The sequence below is a fragment of the Gorilla gorilla genome, chromosome 10, assembly GCF_029281585.2.
Source record: "Gorilla gorilla gorilla isolate KB3781 chromosome 10, NHGRI_mGorGor1-v2.1_pri, whole genome shotgun sequence".
In the NCBI taxonomy this organism is placed as follows: Eukaryota; Metazoa; Chordata; class Mammalia; order Primates; family Hominidae; genus Gorilla; species Gorilla gorilla.
This window is the reverse complement of record NC_073234.2, coordinates 112,131,283-112,157,745: the sequence shown is the minus strand read 5'-3', so window position 1 is coordinate 112,157,745 and position 26,463 is coordinate 112,131,283. Positions and strand designations below refer to the sequence as shown.

At 38.2% G+C, this 26,463-nt stretch overlaps 1 protein-coding gene across 1 annotated transcript in view; it reads right to left on the bottom strand.

The window, feature by feature from the left end:
• The window catches only part of CFAP54 (cilia and flagella associated protein 54), a 372,948-nt gene that overhangs the window by 132,878 nt on the left and 213,607 nt on the right, over positions 1-26,463 (bottom strand). The window contains exons 47-51 of the mRNA XM_055357441.2: positions 25,613-25,735; positions 20,933-20,986; positions 16,929-17,124; positions 7,222-7,301; positions 5,184-5,344 (exon numbers count right to left, since the gene is read on the bottom strand). Of these exons, the coding sequence (XP_055213416.1) occupies positions 5,184-5,344; positions 7,222-7,301; positions 16,929-17,124; positions 20,933-20,986; positions 25,613-25,735 (614 nt within the window). The remainder of the gene's footprint in view (positions 1-5,183; positions 5,345-7,221; positions 7,302-16,928; positions 17,125-20,932; positions 20,987-25,612; positions 25,736-26,463) is intronic.

Here is a 26,463-nt window from a genome sequence, read left to right as displayed (position 1 = left end):
ACTGAATGGGCAAAAACCAGAAGCATTCCCTTTGAAAACTGGCAGAAGACAGGGATGCCCTCTCTCACCACTCCTATTCAACACAGTGTTGGAAGTTCTGGCCAGGGCAATCAGGCAGGAGAAGGAAATAAAGGGTATTCAATTAGGAAAGTAAGAAGTCAAATTGTCCCTGTTTGCAGAAGACATGATTGTATATCTAGAAGACCCCATCATCTCAGCCCAAAATCTCCTTAAGCTGATAAGCAACTTCAGCAAAGTCTCAGGATACAAAATCAATGTGCAAAAATCACAAGCATTCTTATACACCAATAACAGACAAACAGAGAGCCAAATCATGAGTGAACTCCCATTCACAATTGCTTCAAAGAGAATAAAATACTTAGGAATCCAAATTACAAGGGATGTGAAGGACCTCTTCAAGGAGAACTACAAACCACTGCTCAGTGAAATAAAAGAGGATACAAACAAATGGAAGAACATTCCATGCTCATGGGTAGGAAGAATCAATGTCGTGAAAATGCTCATACTGCCCGAGGTAATTTATAGATTCAATGCCATCCCCATCAAGCTACCAATGACTTTCTTCACAGAATTGGAAAAAACTACTTTAAAGTTCATATGGAACCAAAAAAGAGCCCGCATCTCCAAGTCAATCCTAAGCCAAAAGAACAAAGCTGGAGGCATCATGCTACCTGACTTCAAACTATACTACAAGGCTACAGTAACCAAAACAGCATGGTAGTGGTAACAAAACAGAGATATAGATCAATGGAACAGAACAGAGCCCTCAGAAATAACACCACATATCTACAACTATCTGATCTTTGACAAACCTGACAAAAACAAGCAATGGGGAAAGGATTCCCTATTTAATAAATGGTGCTGGGAAAACTGGCTAGCTATATGGAGAAAGCTGAAACTGGATCCCTTCCTTACACCTTATACAAAAATTAATTCAAGATGGATTAAAGACTTAAACATTAGACCTAAAGCCATAAAAACCCTAGAAGAAAACCTAGGCATTACCATTCAGGAAACAGGCATGGGCAAGGACTTCATGTCTAAAACACCAATAGCAATGGCAACAAAAGCCAAAATTGACAAATGGGGTCTAATTAAACTAAAGAGCTTCTGCACAGCAAAAGAAACTACCATCAGAGTGAACAGGCAACCTACAAAATGGAAGAAAATTTTCGCAACCTACTCATCTGACAAAGGGCTAATATCCAGAATCTACAATGAACTCAAACAAATTTACAGGAAAAAAACAAACAATCCCATCAAAAAGTGGGCAAAGGATATGAACAGACACTTCTCAAAAGAAGATATTCATGCAGCCAAAAGACACCTGAAAAAATGCTCATCATCACTGGCCATCAGAGAAATGCAAATCAAAACCACAATGAGATACCATCTCACACCAGTTAGAATGGCAATCATTAAAAAGTCAGGAAACAACAGGTGCTGGAGAGGATGTGGAGAAATAGGAACACTTTTACACTGTTGGTGGGACTGTAAACTAGTTCAACCATTGTGGAAGTCAGTGTGGCGATTCCTCAGGGATCTAGAACTAGAAATACCATTTGACACAGCCATCCCATTACTGGGTATATACCCAATAGCAATAGCAAAGACTTGGAACCAACCCAAATGTCCAACAATGATAGACTGGATTAAGAAAATGTGGCACATATACACCATGGAATACTATGCAGCCATAAAAATGATGAGATCATGTCCTTCGTAGAGACATGGATGAAATTGGAAATCATCATTCTCAGTAAACTATTGCAAGGACAAAAAACCAAACACCGCATGTTCTCACTCATAGATGAGAACTGAACACTGAGAACACATGGACACAGGAAGGGGAACATCACACTCTGGGGACTGTTGTGGGGTGGGGGAACGGGGGAGGGATAGCATTAGGAGATATACCTAATGCTAAATGACGAGTTAATGGGTGCAGCACACCAGCATGGCACATGTATACATATGTAACTAACCTGCACACTGTGCACATGTACCCTAAAACTTAAAGTATAATAATAATAATTTAAAAAAAGAAAAAAAAAAGAATCATCTTTATTTGTGGGCTCCAATTTCTCTCTTCCCATTCTCTCATAAACAACTCTAAACATAATCTTTCCCAAGCATCTTCTAAAGTTACTCCTGTGAAGGTCACCATTGGCCTCCATGCTAAATCCAGGGGTCAACTCTCTATCCTTACCTTACTCAATCTATCAGAAGCTTGTGGCAAAGTTGGTCACTCCATTCTCCTTGACCACTTTCTTCACTTGGCTTTCAGGATTCCATAATCTCTTGGTTTTCTTCTATCTTACTGGTCACTTCTTCTCAGTCCCCTTTCTGGTTCCTCATTTTCTCCCCAGTCTCGTAAAGTTGGAGTACAAAACTCAGGGCTTGATCCTTGGTCCTTTTCTCTCTTCCATCGATTTATACCCCCTAATGGAGCTCATCCAGTATTAAAATTCTGTCTTTATTTTTTTTAGTTGTTATACTGTACTTTTAAATTTGTATTATTCTTATCATTGTATTTTTATTGATGCTTAATAGACATATATACTTCCAGGGTACATTAAATATTTTGATACATTACATAATGTGTAATAATTAAATAGCAGTGATTGGTATATCCATCACCTTACACATTTATCTTTTCTTTATGCTGGGAACATTTGAATAACACTGTCTATATTCTAAAGACTCTCAGAATACTTGACATCTTCAATTGTACATCTAAGGGACATCTCAAACTACATACATCCATATTTTAACTCCTGACGTTTCCCCTAAATAAGCTGCACCCCTACAACCTCCCCATTTCAGTTAATGACCACTTCTTTTTTGACTCCTCTCTTTTTCTCACAACTTACATCCAATATCTATAAAACAGAATGGCTCTACCTTCAAAATTTACTCACAATCCAAATACTTCTCATTACCTCCAGTGCTATCACACTGGTAGGAAACACCACCATATTTCTGTTATTATAATAGCCTCCTTAATTCATCTCCTTGCTTTCACACCCTTTTCCTCTTATAATCAATTCTCACACTAGCAGCAAGAGCCATCCCTTTACAATGAAAATCAGATCATGTCACTCCTCTGCTCAAAACTCTACAATGACTCCCCACTTCACTCAAAGTCAGTCTTTACCCTGGCCAAAAGGTCCTAGGTGATCTCCTTGTCCACCAGTTACCTCTTTGCCGATCTCCCTTGCAACTCTGCCCCTCACTCACTCCACCCCAGCCACAAGAGGCCTGGAGTTGTCCCTCAAACATGTATCAGGCATGTTTCCACGGCCTGTAACACTTTGTCCATAGATATTTGCATGGATAATTCTCTCATTTAAGTACTTTGTTCAGATGTCACCTCATCAATGAAGCCTTCCCTGACCACCCAAAATGTGGTTCAGATGTCACGACTGATCCCACATACACACACATCAAGAGGGTATGAAAGCGGGTACTGCTCACATAATGAGACCTTGCAAGAAGATCAGAGCAGGTTCCCAAACAGGTGGGAAAATGTATGGAGAAAGCAAGGAAAAGAGACTGGCTTGGAGTTTGATGGTGGTTGGCAGGTGGCACTGAGTTAAGAGTTCCTGCACATGGGCCAGGACTTACATGGTTTGAACTTTCCACTAACACCAAAGGAGGGAACAGATGGGCTTTCTTATCTGCTTGCTCAGGCCAGGGGCAGAAAGAGAAGGGGAGTGGTCGGGCTTGAAAGCTGTCAGCCATTGAACATCAAAATGGAGTCACACTCTTTATTACAACCACACGATTTTAAAATGGTAACTCGTCCCCCTCCAACCTCTACTCCTTATATTCTCCATAGCACTTATCATTTTTGCCCACACTCTGTAATTTACTTGTGTTTATAGTTTATTGTCAGCATGTTTATTATCTATTAGAATATAGGGCAAGATTTTGGACAATATTGTCATATATTTTGTCTAGATTGTATATATGAGTATTGGGCCACTGATACTTGCCAGGAGCTTAGAACAGTGCCTAGCATATTGAAAGTGCACAAACTTATTTTTTAAACGAATTAATGAATGATAAGAAATGTATGCATTATTAGATGAATCATTATTGAATGTGTCAGAGGACCTCATGATAGAAGTGTTTATCACAAATGGCATGGAGAAACTCTTGAATGTGGATGTCCATATTATTAAATATGAAAAAAGCGCTATAATAATATTTTTACTACTCTACCTGACTGCTTATATATCTGTGAGCATATGGATACAGAAATTGTATTCTATGCATCTTTATATCTTCACTGCCTAGGATCAGAGCCTGGCAGTGAGAGAGTTAACAGATACTGGTTGACTAAATAAATAAATCGACGAACAAACTAAATGAAAGAGCTAACACTAACAATTGCAGCACATTTAAATAATTAGCCACCTACAACAGTTTATTAAACAGTTCAGTGCAATATGATGCAGAAACTGTTACTTTTTCAAAATAGGTTTGTTTTTAATATTTTAATTCAATGTTTTAGAAAAAAAAACACTCCATAGCTTTTACTTGTAAAAAGGTTTAGTCTTTTTAAAAAGTAAATTAAATGTATAAAAAAATCAAAGCATTGTTAATTTGTTCATTCTATATATGAAATTAAACAACCCAGCTGTGTGCCTTCATAAAATAATTGCTTTATTGAGAACTGTAATTTTTTTTTTTTTTTTTTTTTGAGACAGAGTCTTGCTCTGTCATCCAGGCTGGAGTACAGTGGGGCAATCTCAGCTCACTGCAACCTCTGCCTCCCGGGCTCAAGTGATTCTCCTGCCTTAGCCTCCCGAGTAGCTGGGATTACAGGTGCCACCACAAAGCCTGGTTAATTTTCATATTTTAGTAGAGACAGGGTTTCTTCGTGTTGGCCAGCCTGGTCTCCAACTCCTGGCCTCAAGTGATCTGCCCACCTCAGCCTCCCAAAGTGCTGGGATTACAGGCACGAGACACCACACCCAGCCAGAGCTATAATTTTAAGTGAAATCATGTATGAAAACTTCCCTGAATAATAAAAAGCAAGCATACTATGGATATAGGAATTTCTAAAACTTACATAAAATTTAAGTCTATTTAATAAACTAGGGTGAAGGAACTCTCTTCAAAGGTATCCCTCCCCTGTGCATGGAGAGACGCACCTGTATGCCGCCCGGTGCCTCTGCAGAGCAACTGCAGCCAGCTGAAGCCGGGCCTCCACCACAATCTCCAGCTCACCAGCGGAGCACTGAGACAGGGTCTTCTGTTCCACCTCGGACAGAAGGAAGTTTAGCCTGTCCTCAGCTTCCATCAGTAACATCGACTAAGGAAAGGATACCATACATCACGTGAGTTCAGAAATAATACAAATACTGTCTCTTTCTTCTTTAGCAAATATTTTTCATGTACTGAAAAGTAACAATGAATGGAAGGCCAAAAAGGAACTTGGTATCTAATTATCAGAGAAGAGAGTTCAGCAAAAAGGAAAAAGGCAACAGAAAACGAAAAGGAAAGTGAAAGCAAGCGTCAGCATGCATGACAGTGACCTTTTCTTGTGTGCACAGCTGGTGCTTACTATTCACAGTAGTTATATTCTATAAAGTTCTTGCAAACACTGATTACTGGATACTGAGCCATTGCTCCTAGGGGAGACATGGAGAAAAGTACCCAAGAGCCTCTGGTCACAACATTTTCATTAACTGCTCAATACACAGCCTTGTTTAATGTGTGTTTATGGCTAAGGATATATAACAGTATATTTAATATACACTGTTAATTTGCTAACCTTGAACTCACAGCCAATAGCACTCACTTCTGAAGGAAGCTTATCTAACACACATAGTTTCTCCATAAGGGACACCACAGCCCTCTTAACTTAGAAATGCTCCACAGCACTTCAGCACTATGCTGGAGGGTCATTGTAAATATTGACAAAAATTCAAAAAGCATGGTACTAAATAGACCGTGAAAAGGACACTTGTTTACAGTATGAGAGTGGCAACAAAAAGTCAGAGCATCTCCTTGTTCAACTCAGCTGGGAATGTGTGCATTGGGCAGCTCAAATTTTTCTGTGCTCTGCGTGTGTTCACGAATAGCCAATAGAGTGCCAAGAGTATTGATTTTCAGGCTACAAATAAATTTCAGTAGATCTGCAAATTAGCAAACACAGAATCTGTGAATAATGCGAATCAACTGTATTTCAAGTTAAAGTATGGTCACCTAGTTGGTAATGTGAAGATAATGAGATTTTTACAGTAGACAGTCAATAGTAAATAGCAACCTAACATGGCAGAAGATAAAGGGACCAACCAATCTTTCAAGTGACAGGCCACTAAAAATGTATTTGTGCAGAGCAGTGAATATTATATAAATATTAGGGCAATTCAGTATCATGTTTAAGAACATGGATTTTGAATCAAAAAGATGTAGTCCTTCTCCTGGATCTATATTTTATTAGTTGTATGATATTAGTCAAATTCTTAGATGTCTAAGCCTCAGTTTTCTCATGGTTCAGCACAGCACAGTTCAAAATGATTGCTACCTACATCATAAAGTTATAAAAATTAAATAATCATGCAAAAGCTGTTGTTGCCATTGTCATCACTATTATTGGGAAATGATAAACAGGGGATGGAATACTCATATCCCACCAAATAATGAATCATGTTTCTTTGTTTTTTTTTTTGAAATGGAGTTTCGCTCTTTTTGCCCAGAGTAGAATGCAGTGGCGTGATCTTGACTCACTGCAACCTCCGCCTCCTGGGTTCAAGCGATTCTCCTGCCTCAGCCTCCTGAGTAGCTAGAATTACAGGCATGCGCCATCACGCCCAGCTAATTTTGTATTTTTAGTAGAGACAGGATTTCTCCATGTTGGTCAGGCTGGTCTTGAACTCCCGACCTCAGGTGATCCGCCCACCTCGGCCTCCCAAAGTGCTGGGATTACAGGTGTGAGCCACCGTGCCCAGCCGAATCATATTTTCTGAAGCACCTTAATCAGGTTGTGAAGTCAAAGCTGGACACCACTGGACATCTACTTTTCTCATGAGGAGTAAACTCCACCTCTGGCTCCAACCCATTCTTACACAAGAAAAGGTAACTGCTCTCACAAGAGCAAGCATAACTCTGAAAGCAGGCCCATCCAGGGCCTAATAGTGGATTTTTGGTAACTAACTTACGGTTTGAAAACAGTTTCAAACTTACCTTTAGCATGCTAAGAGTGATCTCATCTTTAAGTTTTGTAAGATTATAAAATGAACTTCCATCATCCTTTGAATATATCTCTATAAAGACACAAAATTTTGGAAGGACCAAGGATATCTATGGTTAGTTTAAATATTAATTCTAGGTTTATTTTATTTTATTTTGAGACAGGGTCTGGCTCTGTCACCCAGGCTGGAGCACAGTGGCACAATCTCAGCTCACTGCAACCTTCACCTCCTGGGATCAAGCCATCTTCTCACCTCAGCCTCCCAAGTAGCTGGGACTATGGGCACACACCACCATGCCCGGCTAATTTTTGTATTTTTTGTAGAGATGGGGTTTCACTATGTTGCCTAGGCTAGTCTTGAACTCCTGAGCTCAAGTGATCTGCCCACCTCGGCCTCCCAAAGTGCTGGGATTATAGGCATGAGCCACTGCACCCATCCTAATTCTATTAATAGTTTTTAAAACTCATCATTCACAGGAAAACTATCCATAAGTTTAATAATTTTTTAAAAAACACAATGATAATATAGAAACACGGGAATATAGAAACATATTCCTGTATCAAATAGTCCCTAATGTCATATATTAGAAGGCTGAAGCTGATTCTTACAACAAATCAGACAATTCTGAAAGAATTTTTTAGGTATTTAGTGATGTTATTCAAGTTATTGGCTACTGATATAGTTTTTCCTCTTCTGGGATCCCAGGACTCCTGAAAGCCCTCTTCCAGATATTTCTAACATTTCAATAAGATCTCCGTGGAAGCATCAGTTCTGCTGATGTGAACAAGCCCCTCAGTCTAAGAGCTGAGCGTGAGACCAGTTGGAAGAGCATAATCCACAATACTCAAATATCTATTTCAAAATCTCCATCCACGATCCAAAGCCTGCTCTTACTCTGAACAGGGGAGAAGTGAGAGAATTCAGATCACAGTCTTTGCCTGCTTCATTCAACTGGGCTTCTAGACTGTGGGAGAGAAAGATAAACCACAAATCATTTGACTACAAATGACAGAAAAATATATCCACCTGAAGAAATTAAGTTTGTTAAGTGCAAAGAAAAATTCTGAAATAACATGGAACTCAATACACTGAACTTCCTCTCCTCTTTCAACAGCAACACTTCCCTACCTGGCTAGTCTCCTAAATTATGAGGGTCTGAATCTAGGGGTCATCTGAGGATGAGGGAGGGCTAGGGCTCTTGGAAGGCCCAGCAGGAGGATCTGGGACTGGGCTTTTTCACCCAAGGGAGAAAGTAAGAATGACAGAGACAATGATGGAGACAAACCAAATGCCTGCACATGGTACAAAAGAAGCCTGGAATGCATGTTACCATACAAAAGACCCTAGGAAGAGTTTAACCTAGACATTTTCATGAACCCATGTGTGATAAAATTAACATGGGTCCCACATGAGTGTTCTCCTCTAGAATAAAAAGAAGAGCTAGACAGATAGGCCATCCATAGGCGAAGAGATATAGGAGTCCTGATGCCTTAGGAAGGCTACTTACCTGCCTGCCACTCTACATCTCACTGACTTCACCTTCTCCATTGCACAGCTGATACCAACAAAACAGGAACCCCAATGGGATGACCAGCAAAAATAACACCATATCTAGGATCTGTGTTTCAGACTAATCATGTTCACTTATATGCATACTCCTCTCCTTTCTGAGCACCTGGCAAGCTATACTTCCTGGCCTCTTTGCAGTTAAATTCGGTCTTATCCAATTACATAAGAATTCCAGACTAAATTCCAGAGTTCCATTTAAGGGCTCATGTGCCACCCTATGGCTTTCTAGGCAAGGTCAGAGCAGAGTGTTTCAGATGGTGTGCCTCCAGGATAGCAGCACTTGGGTACCTGAGTGGCTCTGCAAAACACAGCCCCTTGTCAATCTGAGCAAGAACTAAACCCTTGCTGTGTTAAGCCATGATATTTAAAGACTGATTTGTTATGACAGACCAGCTTAGCCTGACTTCTACAGGGGCTCAGTAGGCAAGAAAAGGAAACTCAAATGGGAAACAGAACTGCTAGGAGCAAGCATGACAATTTGAACCCAAAATAATAAGAACACTTATGGAAGTGCAAGCAGAGTACCAAAAAATGCTTTCTGGAACTAAATGCTTTGTCAAAATGCAGATTCTTTCAATGCTCAGGCAGGTTTCAGGCAGATGTGCTTCCAGCAAAATCCCTGATCTAAAAGAATTAAGAGAAACATCTCCAATCAAAAAATCAAATTTTCTAAAATAAAAGAAATAGATCTCTTATCCGCATTTATGGAAGCCAGAAGACTAGGATTAACATCTAGAAATACTGAGGAAACGATAGAAAATCTACATATTTAATTCTAAACCAGTAATTATATATGTAAAAAGTTAGTACTAAATAAAGTTATTGAAATTGAATGGACATGCTAAGGGAAAACTAATAAGAATCTAGAATTAAAATCAACTAAAATCAGGAGTTGGATGTGAAGTGAGGTGATGTCACCTGCTGAAGGGAAAAGCACGAGAGAAAAAGGGAAACTGAAAGTTTTTCAAAGTCTTTAATTTGAATGGAGTAGCCTGGTAAGTGAACTAGCTGCTATGTTATCTACAAGTGATAGTAGAGAATATGGGCCTAATTGTGAACTCCAGGAAGGGAACATAAAAAGGGCACAAAATATGAAAAAAATGAGAAAATATATTATGTTCTTGGGTGGGAAGACAATAAAAATATATAAATTACATTAAAATTAATACAAGCATCTCAACGAATTCCAATGAAAAAGCCAAAAGTGCCTTTTGTCTTTTGTTATCATAGTTTTCTTGTTTAGAATCAGATTGAATTACCTTGAAGTATGCACGTAGAATATTCCTAAGAATAGATGAGGAAAATAGGAAAAAGTGAAGGGTGAATAGTGATGACCTTAACAGACAAAAGTACTAATATTTTTCCAGATTGTTCTTTCAGGAATCATGAATCCAGCAATACTTCACCCCTTCTAGAACCCACAATCCATTGACACTACCAGTGTTTCACTGTTCCCTTTCCCTCTCTTCCCCCTGCCATCTCATCCCTCCTTACCCAGTTTTAGTTCCTTAGTCCATCAAACATAATCACTCTTGCAAACACCTTAAATTTCCTTGCCTATCTCTCCTTTATGGCACCCACCTGGTCAATCCCCAAGCCCCTGCAAATCCAATTCTCTGTTGACATTGGCCCCTGAATTTTAATGTGGCTGGGAAAAAACGATGCTAACTCTTCTCACTTTAAATTCATACCAGAAATACAAAAAGGCTCTGCAAGCTGCCCAGAAGTCCTGCTCCATTTCCCTAGTCCATCTGCCCTCCTACGCTCTAAGACAACTACTTCATCCCTTCTCTTCTCTCCTTAAATCTCCAACATTTTCTCCCTGCTTCTCACTCAGTTGATGTCTTTGTTTCCTGTTCCAATGAAGAAACCACAGAAATTAGCAAATAACTTGCAAACATACCCACAATACATCTCTCCATCCATTAGCATGTGAACCTATACACTCTGCCCTTCAACTTGTCATTATAGGTGAATTTTATGTTGCCATGCAGGGCCAAACCCTCCATTTGAGTACTAGTTCCATTCCCATTTTGCCTACTTAAGGATATCATGTTAGATATCTCCTCACTCCACACCTTGCACCATCATTATTTTCCCTCTTTCTATTTGATGATTCCCATCAAAACAAAAACAGACTGCTACTTTTTCAGTTTTTTTTTAAACCCTCTTTTGTCCCTTTCAGCAGCCTCCCCATTTATCTCCATTCACTCTGATTCCCCTGCACACATTCTGTTTGATTCCACTCCAATAAGGGTTAGTTCAACAAAGTTTATCTTCTAGATTCTTCAATGACATTCCTTTTGTTAAGTCCAACCTCCATCCTCCTTGGCCTTTTGATTCAATTGAACACTCCTTCCTCCTCAAAACACCTTGTTCACTCATCCTTTCTCAGTCTCCTTTGTGGATTCTTCCTCATTTATTTGACCTCTTGCTGATGAACCCAAGCATTTATTCCTTCACCTGTCTCTTCTCCATCTAAACTCATTGCCATGGAGATGACGTGTGGTCTTAGGCCTTTAAATACCGTCTATAGACTAATGATTGGGAAACATTTCTTCAGTGTGGACTTCTCTCCTGAGCTCCAGAATCATATCTCAAACTATCTACTCTTTAGTTCCTCTCAGGTGCTTAATAGGCATCCCACACTTAACATGCCTCAAAGTGAACTTCTGATCTTCCCTTTCAAATCTTTTTGACTCCACCTTCAAGGTATATCCAGAATCTGGCTACTTCTCACCAACTCCACTGCTACTACTCTTGTTGAAGCCAACATAAGTTCTAACTTGAATTATTCAATAGCCTTGTAAAAAGAAATATGATTATGCTCTTATATATTCACCCTGTTCATTCCCCTAACCCCATAGCCTAACCTAGTCTCAATACAGAAACCAGAGTTAGGCTTTAGAAACTTTTAATTCTTCCTCTTAAAATTTTTCCAGTGGTATTCCAACTCACTCAGAATAAAAGCCAAATATTTTATTATGACTTTCAAATCCTTTCATAATCACTCTGTTATCTCCCTGACAGCATCTCCTGGAACTTTCACCTTTGTTCACTGGGCTCCAGCTGTTCCTCAAGCATGCCAGGCACACGCCCATCTCAGGGTCTCGGTATTTGTTCCCTTTATCTAGAATACTCTTCCTCAGAAACTCACATCTCATTCCCTCTCCTCTTTTAGACCTGTGCTCAAATATCATCTGTTTATTAAGACTTTTCCTGATAACCCTATTTTAAATCACACCCCACTCCTGCACTCCCTAACCCCCTTTCCTGCTTTCCAAAGCACTTGTTACCATGTAACCCACAATGCCTTTATTCATTTAATTTATGTATTTTTCTACCATAACAAGTTTTAAGAGAGTATTTTTTGTGTTTATTTTCACTGTTATATTCTCAATTCTCAAACAACATAGGAGGTAATAAATAGTTTTCAGTTATAAAATCAAATTAACTATTTTATTAACACAGGAAGCCAGGAAAATCAGTAGTCCAAAATAGAGAATCAAGAATCATACCCTATTTCACTTAACATAATGTCCTCCAGTTCTATCCATGTTGCTACAAATGACAGGAGTTCATTCTTTTTTATGGCTGAATAATATTTCATTGTGTATATATATCATATTTCCTTTATCCATTCATCCACTGCTGGACACTTAGGTTGATTCCATATCTTGGCTATTGTTAGCAGTGCTGCAATAAACATGGCAGTGCAGGTATCCCTTTGATAAACTGATTTTCTTTTCTTTTGGATATACAGAAAAGATTTCTGGATCATACAGTAGCTCTACTTTCAGTTTTTTGAGGAATGACCATACTGTTTTCAATAGTTGCTGTACTAATTTACATTCCCACCAACAGTATATGAGCATTTTCCTTTCTCCACATCCTCACCAGCATCTGCTGTTTTCTGTCTTTTTGGTAAAAGCCATTTTAACTGGGGTGTGATTATATCTCATTGTGGTTTTGATTTGCATTTTCCTGATTATTAGTGATGTTAAGTATTTTCTCATATGCTTTTTGGCCATTTATATGCCTTCTTTTGATAAATATCTATCCAGGTCTTTTGCCTACTTTTTATTTGAATTACTTGTGTTTCTTTTGCTATTGGGTTGTTTGAGTTAATTATATGTTAAGTGAAATAAGCCAGGCACAGAAAGAAAAACATTGCCTGTTCTCACTCATATGTGAGAGCTAAGAAAAGAATTGTTTTCATGGAGGTAGAGAGAACGGTGGTTACTAGAGGCTGGGAAGGGGAGATGGGAAGGAGGGATGAAGAGAAATTCATTAATGGGTACAAACATACAATTAGATAGAAGAAATAAATTCTGGTGTTTGATAGCACAGTAGGGTGATTACAGTTAACGAGAATATATAGTATATTCCAAAACAGAAGAGAAGATTCAGAATGTTCCCAACACAAAGAAATGACAAGTGTTTGAGGTAATGGATATCCCAATTACCCTGATTTGATCATTACACATTTTATGTGTATATAAAAAAACATATACCCCACATACATGTACAACTATTACATATTAAATTTAAAGCTGTAAAATGAAAAAAGAATCATAACCTGGTACATATGAGAATTTATTATATAATGAATTTCTTATTTCAGTGAGGAAAGGATAGATTTTTTAAATAAATAATGACACACTAGCTATTCATCTAAACTTACAAAGGATATAACATCTCAGGGAAAAGAGACGTCCAAAGTCTGAAACGCAGTAAGTAATGGTGAGCAAAGAAAACAGCAAATAAGTAGGTAAAGCTAAACAACTATTGAATGGAAAAAAAATAATATAATGTATAACTATCAAACTAACAAAAAAAATTAAAACCTAAAGCTATCAAATCATAAAAGTAGGAAAGGGTGATCAGAACAAAATGATCTATGAAGACGGTAGAGATACTAACTAACTTTAAACTTTAAGTTAAATATGACACATCAATTTCATTCCTAGATATATAGAAGCTCTTACTCATAAGCACTCAGAGACATGTATAATAATGTTTATAGAAAACAGTCTAAATGTCTATCATCAGTACATGAAGAAATAAAGTGAAAATAAAGGAACCACAGCTACAAACATAAATACAGATAAATCTCGAAAACACATTGTTCAGGAGATTAACTTCTGGCATCCCAATGTGAAGAGCTCTATTAACCCACTTTACCATTAAATTAGTAAAAATTATTGGTTTTTTTTAATGCTTAAAGTCTCTGGAAATGATTCTAAGGCCATACAGCAAATGATTAAACATCTAGTCAAGAACACTTACTAAAATGTGGTGAGAACAGTACTGCAAGTCTGTGGTATTTGGAGAAAGATGACTACTTCTCTTCCCTCTGCCTGTTCAGTGAGATGGAAACTTCACTTCAAACTGGCACAACTAAGCAGACAGGGTTCCTTTGTTCCACCCAGCCTCACCACCTTGTGGGACAGAGTCTCTAGCTTAAGCAAAGTAACACTGAGAACACAGGAGCCCCTCTAAGTCTTTTTCCCAACTCGTAAGTGTAGTGAACAAAGAAAATAATAAAGATTGAAATAGATAATAATAAAACAGAGAACAGAAGAAAAAGTAGAAGAAATCAACAAAATTGAAAAACCTATAGGTAGACTGAGAAAGAAAAAGGGAGAAGACTCAAATTAATAGAACGGGAAATGAAAGAGGAAACATTACTACTAACCTTACAGAATTTAAAAAAAGAATTATAAAGGAATACTATGAAAAAATTGTATGCCAATAAATTAAATAACACAGATGAAATGGATGAATTCCTAGAAAGACACAAACTACCAAAACTGAGTCAAGAAATAGATAATTTTAAGAGAACTACAAGTAAAGAGATTGAATTGCTAATCAAAATGCTATCCACAAATATAAGTTCAAGCTCAGATGTCTTCACTGTTGAATTCTACCAAACATTTAAAGAAGAGTTAATATCAATTCTTCACAAACTCTTCTAAAATATAAAAGAGGAGGGAACACTTCCCAACTCATTCTATGAGGCTATATTAATTATGCCTTTACATTTTCTGTATGTCTCAAGACCAGCCTGGCCAACATGATAAAACCCGTCTCTACTAAAAATACAAAAACTTAGCTGGGCATGGTGGCAGGAACCTGTAATCCCAGTTACCCAGGAGACTGAGGCAGGAGAATTGCTTGAACTTGGGAGGCGGAGGTTGCAGTAAGCCTAGATGACACCATTGCACTCCAGCCTGGGTGACAAGAGCAAAACTCCATCTCAAAAAAAAAAAAAATTCTGTATGTCTGATGTAGAAATGATAACATTTGGGGCCTTGCTGACCTCCCAGTTCCTAGAGATGGTAAAAGACTCACCTGTGAGCACACCTTTCATGTGCAAACTAAAGAGCCCATGCCCCCACCACCTCCTTTATTAGGCTCTTACCCCAGGCAACCCTTCCCCTGCCCTAATCACCCCAAGACCAGTTATCAGATATCTAAAGACAGCCCCTATGCCCCCAGGGCTCACTGAAATTATTCAAACTAAAATTATTCAAATACTAAGCCTGTTCACTCTGCTTTACCCATCCATTTGCATAGCAAACACAGTAAAGGCTCTTGCTCATGTTTCCCTTGCACTGCCCTCTGCCTCCTGAGACGCAGCCAAGCTCTCCTGTGTTCCCTTCTCCCACAGTGGTGTGGCACACCCTTCCTCTTGGAAACTGTAACTATTTTTTCAGTAGCAGTCATCTGATCTGTTGGTCTCACCATACCTGAATAATAAAACCTACATTTTAAAATAGAGGCCCCAGAATTACTCTGATATCAAAACTAGACAAAGACACTACAAGAAAACTGCAGACCAGTATCTCTTATGAGTATGAATGCAATCATTTTCAACAAAATGCTAGCAAACAGAATCTAACAAGTAAAAAGAATTATTGGCCACATGCAGTGGCTCACACCTGTAATCCCAGCACTTTGGGAGGCAGACACAGGCAGATCACTTGAGATCAGGAGTTCAAGCCTGGCCAACATGGTGAAACCTTGTCTCTACGAAAACCACAAAAAATTAGCTGGGCGTGGTGGCAGGCGCCTATTGTCCCAATTACTTTGGAGGCTGAGGCAGGAGAATCACTTGAACCCAGAAGCAGAGGTTGCAATGAGCTGAGCTTGCACCACTGTGCTCCAGCCTGGGCAACAGAGTAAGACTCCATCTCAAAAACAATAATAATAATAATAATAATAAACCATGATCAAGTGGGACTTATCCCAAGAATGTAAGGTTGGTTAAACGACCAAAAATCAGTTAATGTAACACACCATATCAATAGAATAAAAAGCAAGAACCACATAATCATCCCAATAGATGCAGATAGAGCATTGAATAGAATTCAACACCCTTTCAATGATAAAAATCACTTGACAAACTAAGAATAGAAGAGAAATTGCTCAACCTGATAAAGCATATCTATGAAAAACCCACAGTTAACATCATACTGAATGGTAAAAATCACCTATTTTTAAGGCAACATCTAATACAATTGAAAATTTCCCTGTGGCCCATAAATCCCATCCATGGGTTATATACCCCATAGAAAGATATACTATGTCATCTGGGTATGTTGCACTGTGGCAATGTTCCTTGGAAACGAAGTGCATGTGCACCAGTGGAGGTGCACATTTCTTCTTATTCAATCATTCCTCTATTGGTGCACATGCACTTTGTTGCCAAGGAACATTCATGGGGGATGATCATGGCCTAGAATACTATACAGTCAATATAATGGACCAAAGCAAAGCAGCAGACTTGGAGTGATTTCAATGAAGTTTTTCTGCATGGGAAATACCAGATGCAGAAAAGTGTGAATATACCATTTTGTAAATAAATGATAAATCCTATCCTATCATGTATGTGTATACATATGATAGTGTATTATATAGAAAGCATATGAATATGGATATATATATATATAAACATGTATGTGTATGCATACACCTAGACATAAGTACATATGTGTGTCATTATATAAGCATAGAGAAAACTGTGGAAGAATATATACTGTATCATTTATATAGATTAGTGGGGGCTGGGAGAACAGTTAGGGAAAGGGAGGAGAAAGAGAAATAAGCAAAAAATAAAACAATTACCTTTCAAGTTTGGTAGGTTTGGTTTGCTCTTGTTGGTAATTACTGTCTTAAATTTATTTTCTGGGACACAATTTATTGTCGCAGCCACACTTAGGAAAAAGTATGCTTTAACAAAATTAAACTTATTTAAGAGATGTGGTTGGCCAATTGTAACCAGAATTGCAGGCAAGCCTTTATTTCTTAATTCATCAATTGCCTAAAAAATGGAAAAAAGGAAAAAGAGCAAATTAGAAAAATACTTTTTCAGATATTATTATATTCATTCTTTTGCAGTCCACATTTGGTGTTGGATGAAGGGATATAGGGCTGGGCATGGGGTATTGTAAATGGGAGGTCTACTGAGAGAGACATGTAACATCGGAACCATCTCAACAGTTCAACAATGCTTCTGCTGTTCCCCACCAATTTCTAACCTGTGCCTCATGAGGCCAGCTCTGCCATCGTGGCAGAGTAAACCTGGTGCTCAGAGTGAAGGATGGGATCCTTTATCAAAACAGACAAACTGAAAGCTCATTAGACACACACATCGGCTACTCTGCTTTAGTGTAAGTAAATCAGAGATACTATGACAGGAACAGGAAAAGATGGGCAGACAAGCAATCTCCCTACCCAGCTTAGAGTCCACCATCAATCATTAGAACCCCTTCTCATATACACCCTCAACTCCCTGGGTCCTCACCTATCCAAACACACTTCCTTAGCAAAATCACAGCTCTAACTCTGAAATCCAACTCTGAGCCCTCTTATGGTCTGCATCCCTGGGGTGGAAAACGGCTGGAGAAAATCACACAATCACACAAATTGTCCCATTTTAAGTACCCAACCAAACCTCAACGCTGCCTGGTAATATTCCAATATTTTGCCAGTCCATTCACCCTCTCTTTCTTAGACAACCATTTTGCGCCCTTCTCTCCTCTAAATTCTAACCCTTCCTTCCCTGGTTTCCTCCCAGCCAATGACCTTGCTTCCTCCACTTCACTAGGAAAACTGAAGCAGTCAGAGTAGAGCAAACTCCTCCATCTGTTTCACCCACCTGAGCATCTGCCCCCAACAGCTCTACCTTCCTTTCTGCTACCTAAGGCTGGCATTACCACTTAGGCCTTCACTCCTTTCTCCAATGGGCTACTCAGCCATTCTCTCCTATATCATAAATATGCTAATCTCTGCAGAAACATTCCTATCAGCACACAGCCATGCTTCATCTCCTCCATTTTAATAACCCAAAAACTCTCTATATCCCAGCTTCCTTCTCCAGCCACTACCCCATTCTTTCCTCCCCTTCACAGCAACACTCTGAAGAGTTCCAGTTTCTCTCCTTTCATTTGCTCCTAAACCCACTCCATCCCTACGTCTTAACCCTCTGGTCAAATCCACTGATGGCCTACACTTGGCTAAATCTAATGGTCAATTATCAGTCTTTGAATACCATGTAACTTCTGACCTGATGCCATTATTTTATATGCCAATTAAGCTGTCACATGCCATCAACTATAAAATGCATTCTGATTTTAGAGACATTAAATGTGAAAAAAAATTCAAGTTAAAGACTCAGTGTATTATTGTATTTGATTCATCATCAAAATTTGATACTACTGATCACCCACTCTTTCCAAACACGCTTTCTCCTCTTGGCTTTCAGGCCACCACACTCCCTTGGTTTCCTTCCTATCCTACTGGCCTCTCCTTTTCTGTCTTCTTTGCTGGTTCTTCTTCTTCTCCTATACCTCTTAATATTGGACTGTCCTGGAACTCAGTGCTCTTCCTTCTCCTCACTCCCTCCCCTTAGGTGATCTTAATCAGGCTCATGGTTTTAATTTCATCTGAATGCTGATGAAATCACAACTTTTTCGCTGTAGCTCCAACCTCTCTTCTGAACTCCAAATTCACAGAATCAACTTCTGACTCAATTCCTCCACTTGGATGTCTAACAGATATCTCAAACTCAACATCTCTAAACTCAGTATCTCCAGCACACACACATGTGCGCACACAAACACACACACACACATACACACACAATGTAAGCACTTTGAGGTTTGGGAATTTGTATTATGGTTGACTGATGTATTTGACTGACAGCATCAGAACAGTACCTGGCACATGGTGGGCTCAACAGATTAGGAAAAGTAATCCCTTTATGGCATAAATCAGTCAGGACACACTTCTGCTCAAAACTCTCCAGTGGCTCTTCATTTTGCTCAGATAACAGCCTAGTTACAATGGCCCTACAACCCCTTCTCAATTTGACCTCTCTGACCTTATCTCCTACTGCTCCCATCATTCACAGAGCTCTAGCCACACTGGCTTAGATGTCCCTCGCCAAGCTAGGCAATCTTGTCTCAGGGCCTTTTCACTTACCTTTCGCTCTTTTTAGATTGTTCCTTCTCCAGATTTCATATGACTTGCACCTTTAGCTGTTTCAGGTCTATTTACAAAAGCCACTTCAGTGAAGACTAACCTGATTACCCCTTTTTAAAATTACCATCTCCAACCTAGCCCCATGCTCCCAATTCCCTTTATGCACAGCTGCATTTATTTTCTCCCACAGCATGGTTCTCCGTCTAATGCACTATATAATTTACATATTTATAATATATTTACTTATATATCATGCTTTATTACTAGTCTTGCCCATTAAAATACAAGCTCCATGAGAGCTTGGAGTTTTTCTGTATTGTTGATTGACTAATGTTGATTGACAGCATCAGAACTAATGTTGATTGGCAGCCTATTGCCTTGCACACAATAGGCTCTTGATTTTGTTGTTGAATTAATACATAAGGCAGATGTTGGGGCTATCTATTCTAGAAAAAAAAAAGAGAAACTATTTGCCTTACGTAAACAAAAAAATTCCATTGTTTGGAAGAGCTTGAAGCATGAAACTTCAGATTGGTTGGGAGAAGGTTTCTCTTGTCTTTTCTCTCTACAGCAAACAGTGATTTAATGAGCCTTGACAATTACACACAAACACTTGAGGATCAAAAGAAGATTAATTAGTAATACTATTTAACACTCCCTTCTTTCCCTTTATGCAAAAAAACATAAAGTATAATCTGAAGAGTCTTAAGCAGACCAACGGTACTGTTTTAACTAACTAGCTAATAGAAACTGAGTTTCCATTATACTGTTAGTCTCTTTTTGAATAAAAAGAAATCATCAGACAGACATTCTTTTTATACCAAAAACTACTCCCTAAGGAAGTGTTTTAGGATGCTCTAGCGTTTAAGATGGGAAAGAAAGAAATATTCTTAGACACCCCAAGGTCTTGGAACACTAAAATGAAATAAGAATATGTATTTCTATCTTCCTAATACCAGTTATTTCATTTCAGGCAAATTGCTTACAAATTACAACAAATTTTTAGGAAAAAAAAAAACAATGAATCATCTGAAGGATAATTAAAAGTGAACTTTGTGGAATAAAATGCACAATAATAGAAAAGTAATAAGATTACAACATTTAATAAAAGTTAGATACAGTCCTATTAAAATTATGGAAGACAAAAATAAAGCAATTTTGAGAAAATATCTCTCAAAATTATTTAATTAAAAATAAATACCTTACTTAATGCTGTTTCCTAGCACTTAAAAAAATAAAAACCATGTGTATATATCTGCATTAACTGTCGTCTGGTTCTATGAACTCCTTCCCCATCCATAGCCCCCTTTAACAATGGTTGTGCCACCACTCTTTTGCTCTAACACTTTCTAGGAGAGATAGACTGCCAATATGCCTAAGTTTTTTAAAATTATTATTTCAAGATATTCAAATATTACTAGGTCATCAAGTGCTTAAGTCCCAATCATTCCATTAGTGACAGGAACAAATGTATTTAGATGGGCAGTAGAATCCTCTTTTTGTGAAAGATACTGGGAAAAAAAAAGAAAAGAATATTACATAGCAGATTTTCAGAATCAAAGACTGTATCAACCAAATAGATTAGAATGACTCAAAAATTATCCACACTTAGGAAAACCATGTTTATAAAATATTATTATCCTTACCTGTATATTTTCTTTACTGGTAAGAGGTTTTCCTGAGTCAAATGATTGAAAGATCTGTCAAAATACAAAATAGTAACAGCAAGAACAAGATTACTTGAGTATTCTTTTAAATAAAACATTTAATGTGTTCTAAAATTATTTTAATTATCATTTTTATTGAAAAAGTAATTTATGCTCTAGTCAGAAAAAATAAGTATTGTATAAAGTAAAAATCATATATAAGTCAACTTCTTTTAAGAAATACAATGTTAATATTTGATGTTTTTCCTACTAACTTCTTTTTGATGTATTTTAAATAAATATATATATATATATATATATATATATATATTTTTTTTTTTTTTTTTTAGACCGAGTCTCGCTCTGTCACCCAGGCTGGAGTGCAGTGGCGCCATCTCAGCTCACTGCAAGCTCCACCTCCCGGGTTCACACCATCCTCCTGCCTCAGCCTCCCGAGTAGCTGGGACTACAGGTGCCCGCCACTATGCCCAGCTAATTTTTTGTATTTTTAGTAGACACGGGGTTTCACCATGTTAGCCAGGATGGTCTTGATATCTGACCTCGTGATCTGCCCACCTCGGCCTCCCAAAGTGCTGGGATTATAGGCGTGAGCCACTGCGCCTGGCCGATGTATTTTAAATTTTTAAAAATAGATTTCTATTCCATGTTCACTAAACATTACATCATAATTTTCTTCCCATATCATTATTTGTAAACTTCAGTCTAATGTGTAGGTGATACTTTATCCTATGAATGTAGCCTAATAACCTCTTTCCTATTGCTAGATATCTGAGGGAGCCACTTCCCCATCATTATCCCATCATTCAGCCCTAGTTTAAATAACACTGATGACTATTTTGTTTATATTTCTGATTATTGCCTTAGGATAGATTCCTGGAAGCAGAATTTCTGGGTCAAAAGATATGAATATACTGAGAAAATTGAAAGAGTCTGGCTCAATTTACACTCCCACCCACATTGTATGAAAATGTCAGAATTATTGCACTTTTAACAACAGTGAGTATTATCACTTAAAAAAATCGTTATCGGTTTGAGATAAAATTGTATTGCTATTCAGAATAAATATTTTTGTTTTTTTTTCCTTTTTGGTGTATTACTTGTCATTATATTTGGCTCTAAATATAATGTTGCATTAGGAAACATTTAGTTTATTTGCCACAGGAGACTGATGTATCTAGTAGGATGCATCTCTCTTGGTATAGAAGGCCCTTTTTAAAAGATTCCCATTGGTAGAATCCGACAGTGATGTCCCTCTGCCCCTCCCTCATCCCCCTTGGTCACCAGGAAGTCACCAGCAGCTTCCATGGACAGGTTGCTCACATGTAGATGGTGTTCTACTCAAGTACCTGTAGCTCTTTGCCTGGCCATAAGAATGTTCAGGAGAGGCTAGAAGTGCAGAGAATAAATCTTACCAAAGAAGAACAGAAGTGTTCTACCCAGTCTCTCTGAGAGCCCCAGTTACCCATATCGGTGACCTTCTCGTTCACACTCTCTGGATTGGTTTTCCCCTATCTAGCTTCCCTGCTAGCTCACCTTACTTCCTAGAATCACTTCCCAAAGACACTATTGTTCCCAAATCCTACTCTCAGGATCTGCTTTTAAGGGAACCTCCCAAAACGATACATCACAGATAGCTTTTATTGAAAAAGTATTGGTGTTTTAAAAATTTTTCCCTTCTTTGAAGATATTCTTTATTACCCATAATACATTGAAAAGTGAGTAACTGAATCCAAGGGGAAATCCTTGGTGGTATAAATTAAAGAGAGTTTAATAATGGGACTTTCGATTTGATGATAAGAGCAGAATACCAATATGAGTATAATGTTAAAATACAGAATTTTTTTAAAGGCCTGTGAAAAGTTCAATAGTAATCTGTAGGACTTTTTCAGTTACTTCTTTTACAAGTGAAACTTAATTCATTAATCCGTTCTTTAAATAACTAGCCTGCAGCTTAATAACATTGGCACCTATTTTAATTATAAATCCTGAACACATTTCCTCTTTTAATTACACTTTTGAAATTCCCAACTGAAGCTGGAAAGCTGCAAATTAACTTTGAGAATACAAAATCTGAAATCAGAATCTACTGGGAGATAGATTCACCCATACATTTATCTTATGAAAACTAGTTGATAAAAATGAAGTTTGGAATCTACTTGTAGAAATTAGCTTCTGAACTTTTGTTTATTTATTTCAGTGAAAGCAGTGACCATTGAAAACTCTCTCTTGTTTCTCATCCTACCCAACTGGTTTCTCTTTCCTTCTCATCCTCCTGGACTCTAAATGTGAGTGACCCTAATGTCTAGTCCTCTGACTTCTGCTTTTCTCTATCTGCCTCATCCCCAGCTGAATTCATCTAGTTCCGTGATTTTAAATCTCTCTTCTAGCATTCCCAAATGTGTCCCTGCAACCCCAAACTCTCCCCTGAATTCCAGACCCTATATGATCTGCACCTAACTATGCTGCATTTCCACCTGGATGTCTACTGGGACTCTCATACTTAACATGTTCAACCCCTATCTGGAGCAGTATTCCCCATCTCAGTACACGAAAAAATCTTCCTACCAGTTGCTCAGGTTGAACACTCTGTAGTCATCCTTGCCTCCTTTCTCTTACATCCTGTATCCAAACCATTATCAGCAAATGCAGCTGGCTGTACCTTCACAACACACCCAGAACCAGACTGCTGTTCACTCCCTTCGGCACAATCATCTCAATCACTATTATGCCCCACCCAGATTATCGGCAACAGCCTCCTAACTGGTGTCCCAATGTATACCCCTGCCCACCCACAGCCTCTTCCCCAATAGTAAGCAGTGTCCTTTCATATTTAATTCCTATCACGTCACTTCTCTGCTCAAAACTGCGCAGTTTCCCATCTTATTTAGAGAAAATTCCAGTCCTTATCAAGCCCTATGAGGTCTTACATGATCTGACTCCTAGGTCCCTCCTCCTCCTCCTCCTCCTCCTCCTCCTCCTCATTGCAGCCTCACTTTGCCTACTTGGTTTTCCTCAACCACATCTTGCAAGCATCCCTTTTAGAACCTTTGCCCTTGCAGTTCCTCCTACTTGGAAGGTTGTTCCCTCAGATCTTTCCATGGCTCACTTCCCTCAAAACTTGCTTATTATAGAGATTCTCCAAACCACTTTGAATAAAACAGCACTCCACTGCCCTGGTCACTCTCCATCCCCTCAACTCTGTTTGATTGTCCTTGACAGCTGTGTATATACCTGACATATACTTATGTGCTTAATGTATTTGGTGTTTGTCTTCCTCACTGGACTGTAAGCTCCAGGAAAGCAGGAGCCCCCCTGCTGTCTTTCTACTGCTCTATCTCCATGCCTGGAATGGCATCTGTATTCAGTAAGCACTCAAAAAATATTTTTTTAACTAATTAAAGTGTAATTAACTGAGGAGCAAGCAAGAAAATATTGCTAATTTAATCCAGGTAAGATGATGCTTAATTTATGCCACAGAAAATGAGCAAAACAGTCAAATCAACTGACTCCAATCTCTCTCTCTTTCCCCTCTCTATGTGTATCTCTCTATCCATCTATCTATCAATCTCACACAGATATATGCATATATATGGATGTATATACATACATACTCATGCACATACATGTATCCAATTGCCTAATAAACATCCCTCTTGGGATGTTCTGTGGATAGCCTCACCCCCTATTACAATAAATTATAATGCTGTAGCAGTCATATGGAGTAATAAGCAGGTGCATTTTAGGGGAATACTCTGAAGTAATGATCATATTATATGTAAATATAATGTCAGCTTATGCTAGTGGTTTTCAAGACTTATAGCTCATTCTCCAGGTTGCTTTAGGTCCTCCAAATTTGAATCCAACCAGCTGGTATTGTGCCTATCAGTCTCACTCTTCACACACACACTCTCTCCCAGGCAAACTGACTTGCTACCTTCTCCCATTTCCTTTATTGCTGGTCTAGGAGGGTCCAAGCATCTGCCTGAAGCATGATCACCCAGTGATTCCCAGACCACCATGAAGACTAAAAGAGAGGAAAATAATAGCTCCCTCTGATTTAATTTATGCTTTAAACATCAACTCCAGTATTCATTTTCAAGGATGCTTCAATTATCCAGTTTATAAATACAAATTAAACAAGCCAGGTAAAAACCATCTCCTAAAATCAAAAAAGGTTAGACAATATGGAGGAATGTTCTCTCCTCACAGAAATCAGAAGAAATTTGAACACATTCTTAAAACTTTGGTATAAAGTATGAAAATCAAAGAGATCCAAATAAGACATAAGGAAAGACTATTTTGATTTAAAATATTAACCAGAAATTATAATGTTAGACTCAAAAAACTAAGCAGTAGTGGCTGATAAATGTGCCTAGTGAGACTGCCCACGGTAACTATAATAAAAAGCAACATGCAGCGTCCCTGAGCCAGAATTCGATTGCAAAAACTACTCCAAAACCATGCTCCCTCCCCCATGACACTCTTCCAACCCAGACAAATGAAACCTCATAAAATCCTGATGTTAGTTGTAACCAGGCTTAACAAAGAGGGCTAAAATACCAGAGATTGTAAATACACTTTCGTGGGAATGTTCCTTACATTTTAGGAATGTATCCCTCATAGGTAAAGAAATTGCTTTGAATCAAATTGTCAGGTTACCTTCATTTTTCCAGTAGCTTTATAGCCTGCAGGTATTGGACAAGGCATGTTTTTTCCATAGAAAATTTGGGATATCTCATAAAAGGCTTCAGAAAAGAATCTCAAATCTATAAGGATTTCTATCTGTAAAGGAAAGGAAATAATGAGGTACTTAATTAAACAATTTGTTTTACTTAGAAAACAAAAGTATAGAGAAAATCGTCAACTTTCTGAGATCCAAAATTTCTGCTTAATGTTGGTAATGCATTATGAATTAATGTTTACTAGACACAGTGGAGAGAGATGCGTGTGTCTATGTGTATGCCCATATACATGTGCAATGGACCAAGAAGCTAACAACAGCAGGCGGCTGTTCAAAACAATGGACATTTATCAGATGCTGCTTACTTCATCAGAGGCAAACACATTAATATTTTTATAATATGATAGCTGTATAAAAGTTTTTTTAATGATTTTTTTTGTTCCCATTACTAACTATAGCTCAAAAGAAAAACAAAACAAAAACACTCCTAATGTTCTCCAGCCCAACGAGGCAAGTCAAACTGGGAGACTAACTCCACAATGTATCAACATAGAGACAACTACTAATTTTCTTTTATTTTTAACTTTTATTTTAAGTTCAGGGGTACCTGTGCAGGTTTGTTACATAGGTAAATTGCATGTCATAGGGGTTTGGTATACAGATTATTTCATCACCCAGGTAATAAGTATGAGGCAGGAGAATAGGGTCTGAAGGAAGGGAATCTAAGGCTGTCTCACGCCAACTTCCTTGAACTAAATTGAAAGGAAAACCCTAACTTTCCACGCCTGAGTAACAAAAGGACCAGAGGTTACTCCCTTTGGAAACCCCC